Raw genomic sequence first — 4,673 nt, 5'->3', positions numbered from 1 at the left:
AGCATCTAATCCCTTACTTTATCATAGGAAATAATGCTTCATTAGTGACATTGAATTGGGGCATGCGGATTGCAGTAGCCAATAACCATAGGATTGGGATCAGTATTCATTAAAGCATTTCATTGTCAGCTGCTACTTTTTTATGCTCAATCCCACAGATCCACCGAAAAAATGCAGCATAATTTAATCAAAATCACTGATGAATTAGGAAACGTATTAATTACAAGAATAGATAGTAGTAGTATTTTGGTTGCATTTTCCGTTTGATTTTTGGACTTGTTGGTATTAAATATTAATATGAATTTGTTCCGTTCTTATTCAAGAGTGTGCCATTAAGGTCAAGATCAAGAAAAACAAAAAACTGATGGTGGTTTCACCGAATGATCATCACCCACCGTCTTAACTCTCACACCCTTTTTTTTCCATTTAAAAGCAGAAAAAGAGGGCAGGATTCAACACTTCTATGTCAAACTAAACTTTCCCATTAAAATTGACTTGTGCTTGAACCAATCTGGTCCTGCCACAGCACCATCATCTCATGCAACCCTGAACACGGTGGACCAAAAACCTCCCATTTTCCCAAAATTAATATATAGCAAAGAGAGACAATAGGGTGATGAGAGAGGCGCAGAAGGCAACAACACCAATAAAGAGAGAGCAGCAACTAGCAAAGCTCAGAGCTAGAAAAAGAAAAGTGGCAAAGCTGTTGTAGAACCGAAGCAACTCCATGCCATGGTATTCATTTGAAGAAAGCTGAGAGAACTGAGAGCTATCTCTCTGCAGCTTTACCTTTATCACTTTGCCTCCCTCAGCATGCTTTTCCTTGCCTTTTAAGCCCCATTCAGTACTACCTTCTTCCACCACCACTTCGTCCATGGAGTTTGACCTTGAAAACCCTTTGGAAAATCTTCACTCCGATGCTGTCTCTTATCTCTTCCTCATTGAATCTGACCACACCCTATCACAGAATCATTCTCACACTCTCAAAGCTAGAGATCTTGACATCTCTGTCAGAAGAGAACTTGTCTCCTTAATCGCAAAGGTGAGTGCCAAAACTTTGACTGTTGTCTGAGAAAAAAAAAATAGCTTTTTATGAACATAATCTCAGCGTGCATTGGTTGGTCTTGTTCAGTTGTCCTGCACTTTGGATCCGGCTTTGTCTTATCTTGCTACCAACTATCTGGATCGGTTCCTAGCCAGCCAAGGGATTTCGGTAAAGAATCCAAATGTTCTAGTTATTTGCTTATTTTCATCATTGTTCTTCAATTCCATTATGTGTGAATATTAAAGTAATAAAAACATGTAATATATAGTACCTATCTATTAGATTCTTAATTTGGTTTATGAAACAGCAACCGAAGTCATGGGTCCTCAGGCTCATTGCTGTCTCTTGTATTTCTCTAGCTGTCAAGATGATGAGAACTGAATGCCCAGATGTTCAGGTAAAATCGCCATCATGCATTCTAAGTAGTTTAGCGCTGGTAACACAAGAGGGTTTTATAAGAAAAGATTGGTAATTTGGTACGTGTATTCACTGAATGTGGTTTATTTATTAGGATATTTTGAATCAAAGTGATGGGGGCATCATCTTTGAGACACAAACAGTGGGAAGAATGGAAGCACTTATCTTGGGAGCATTACAATGGAGAATGCGGTCGATCACTCCATTCTCTTTCATACCTTTCTTCATTGCCTTGATGGGGCTCCAAGGCTCACCAACGGGGAGGGTTCTGAAAAACCGTGCTTCTGAAATCATATTCATGTCACAAAGAGGTACTCATATATTCATAAAATATGATATAGTTAATGATTTTGTACATTTTTTATTTTTTCCAGACACTGCATTAACAGTTGGAAATGTAATTTGTCAAACTTTCACACTCTCTTCTCTTTCATCTTTCTATATATAATATCAATGAGTTTTTGAGTGGTGGAAAAAGTCATTCTGCATGATATATGGTATGAATAATACTCAATAATACCGACTTGTAATTTAATAATTGTGATCTTGTTTGTGTGCAGAGATAAGAGTTTGGGAGTTCAAGCCATCTATGATTGCAGCATCTGCTCTTTTGTGTGCTTCTCATGAGTTGTTTCCTTTTCAATATCCGTCCTTCTTAAAAGCAATAACCGAGTCTTCATATGTAAATAAAGTACAGATAACACATTCCTCCTTTATTGTTATCAGAGTATTTATGAATTTGTTTTGGAGGGGAAGAGGGAAAGTGGGAAAGCATATTTTGAATGTTGAACGAAATTAATAGAGGGTACGAAAAATTTACTGCAGGAAAGCGTGGAGCAGTGCTACAAAGTGATACAAGACATAGCCATAGAGGAGGAGTACGAGTCTGCGTTGAATGGGGTTTCAAGGTCAGACACACCGATTAATGTGTTGGACCATCATTTTCTCAGCTCAGAAAGTGAAAAAACCAACGGAATCACCGTTGCTGATTCTCCTCTGAGACAAGAGAGGGACCTCAAAAGAAGGAAAATCACTCCATGTGGAAACAATCCAACGATCCACAACTCTTGAATTAACTAAACCATGCTCAAGAAGTAAAGAAGAAAAAACGTTTATGGTTTATCCCAATGGGTCCATCAGAAAGTGAGCATGTCATTAGTCATAATGTCATATCATGTTGGTGTAGTTAACCAAAAAAAATTGAAAATTTTGAAGCCATAAAGTGATGGGACATAAAATCTGGATGACGATCTTGGTACGTAGAATAGGAGTGTTTTGGTGAGAAAAGGGAAAAGAGCACACCAAGGAAGATAGATAGATCGATAAGTGGGTGGAATTTTTGTTTTTCTTAAACACGAAAGAAAAAGACAAAACATGGCTTTGAATTGTAGTGTTGAATTTGTGTGTCTGTTATGTTTTGTGGTTTAAGTGGGGTTGTGTCGCCTAGGTTCTGGTAAGGAATTAATAATTGTAACAGTGTAAACAGTGAAGGAAGAGCTTTATTGGAAAATAAAATTTAGTAGGAGTACTTTTTTGTATGTAAGTATTTATTTATTGTTTGTTTATATGTTTAAGTTGCTTGTTTGCGAAGGGATCAATGGGATGTACTTTTGATAACTGTAGATGGAAATGCGTCTTTTGTCTCTGGGATTCGCTGTGAACATGTTGGAGCAAAAACGGTTAACCATTAATTAATTGGACAGCTAAGAATGCTGTTTTCTCCGGTCTCTATGTGTGGGGGTCTTTGTCCTTTCTTCTTTCTTTTCATCTTTTCTTCTTTCCTATTGTCTTTCTTTATTCACTACTTACTGTTTCTTTTTTACTTCCTTTTTGGCTCTTCCTCTTTACTTCATTACTTACTGCTTCCTGTTCTTTCCTTTTGCCTCTTCCCCTTTAATTCACTGCTTCTAAAACAATTTCAATTTCTAAATTTAATGGATTGCTTCAAATTAATTCACTAGTAGTATTTTATCGCCTCAAAACAACAATAATCAACTTTTTAAAACCCTTAAGAAAATATCAACTACAAGAGAATCCCTGTCTTATCAAATCTTTACCACAAAAAGTGAAACACTCCTCCAATGACAACAATCATCAAACTTCACAACAAAAGCTAATCACAATAGAACACAACCTTTGATGTTAAATCTTGTAAGTACAATTTGACAACATGAAAATCGTCCACATCACCTCAATTTAATTCACTTATATGATTGTAATCATTGTATAAAAGATTGAGATTCAATCACTATTTATGAAATAATGTTGATTCAAAACAAATATTGACACTTTTAATCAATTATTTCAAGCTTATAATGTTGAAAGTTTACGTCAATTAAAGATAAGGTCAATTTATAATATATAAGTAGGGTGCAAACCTCATTTTACAAGCCGGATTTGTGGGGTTGAGTTAGGCCTAAAACCCACTTCTGACATGGTATCAGAGTTATAGTTAGAATCTATCCTAACGATATTTGTTGGACATATTGTTCAACCTTGATATTCCATTTATTATTGAAAAAGAAATGAGTTATTCTTTGAAAGCACTTCTCATAAACAGTTTAATCGATTATGTAAAAACTTAATAAATTCATAAAATCTTTCTAAACTATTTTTTTCCCATTTCAAAACTTATTTTCTTTTTAATTCATTTAAATATAGTTGTGCGTATAACCTTGTGCATAACTTATATCTAGGACTCAAAAAACATTTTTTTTAAACAAGTCTTTAAGATCTTCATTCATCATTAAAACATCCTTATTTTGAGACTTGAGTCTTCTTTTTAAGTCTAAAAACACAAATAAATAAAAGTACTTTATGAAGTAGATAATGTAGTGAACATATTATTTCCTTCTATTTGATCTATTATAAATTTTAGTTTTTTTTTAATTAAAATTTTAGTTCTAATTCATGTTTTGAATTTCTAGTTTGCATAGAATCATTGATTCAAACATCTTATTACATCTAAAAGTATAATAAGAGACGAAAATGAGATTCATACTTTCTAAATGATTTTAAATGCTTCTTGTTATAACATTTATCATGCTAAGATAATAGAACAAGAGAATAATAATAATAAAAAATAGTGAGAAAGATTAATAAAATATACAATGAATGCAAATAGTATACACTATAGATAAGATTACAACTACACATTACTTATATTAAAAAGGCTTAATATACAAATGTATTTGTTTAAACATATCTATAT

At 33.9% G+C, this 4,673-nt stretch overlaps 1 protein-coding gene across 2 annotated transcripts; it reads left to right on the top strand.

The window, feature by feature from the left end:
* The first annotated feature begins 326 nt into the window (after positions 1-326).
* On the top strand, positions 327-3,189 carry LOC106755859 (putative cyclin-D6-1). 2 transcript variants are annotated; one of them, XM_022778604.1, is made up of 6 exons: positions 327-1,042; positions 1,133-1,213; positions 1,353-1,442; positions 1,557-1,773; positions 2,023-2,144; positions 2,288-3,189. In XM_022778604.1, the coding sequence occupies exons 1-6, from the start codon at positions 875-877 to the stop codon at positions 2,531-2,533; spliced, it is 924 nt and encodes a 307-aa protein (XP_022634325.1). In that variant the 5' UTR covers positions 327-874; the 3' UTR covers positions 2,534-3,189. The 2 variants fall into 2 exon arrangements, with proteins under 2 accessions (XP_022634325.1, XP_014493565.1); XM_014638079.2 differs by having other exon boundaries at positions 332-1,042; positions 2,023-2,153.
* The last annotated feature ends 1,484 nt before the right edge of the window (positions 3,190-4,673 follow it).

The sequence above is a fragment of the Vigna radiata genome, chromosome 2, assembly GCF_000741045.1.
Source record: "Vigna radiata var. radiata cultivar VC1973A chromosome 2, Vradiata_ver6, whole genome shotgun sequence".
In the NCBI taxonomy this organism is placed as follows: domain Eukaryota; kingdom Viridiplantae; phylum Streptophyta; class Magnoliopsida; order Fabales; family Fabaceae; genus Vigna; species Vigna radiata.
Note: the sequence above shows the minus strand (reverse complement) of the source record. Positions and strands in the feature narration are given on the sequence as shown.

What these genes read in the sequence shown, in the direction of transcription:
- LOC106755859 (XM_014638079.2), top strand. Translation starts at nt 875, where the DNA reads ATGGAGTTTGACCTTGAAAACCCTTTGGAAAATCTTCACTCCGATGCT. An exon ending in CATATTCATGTCACAAAGAG is followed by an intron (nt 1,774 to 2,022) that starts GTACTCATATAT and finishes GTTTGTGTGCAG; the next exon opens with AGATAAGAGTTTGGGAGTTC. An exon ending in AGTCTTCATATGTAAATAAA is followed by an intron (nt 2,154 to 2,287) that starts GTACAGATAACA and finishes AATTTACTGCAG; the next exon opens with GAAAGCGTGGAGCAGTGCTA.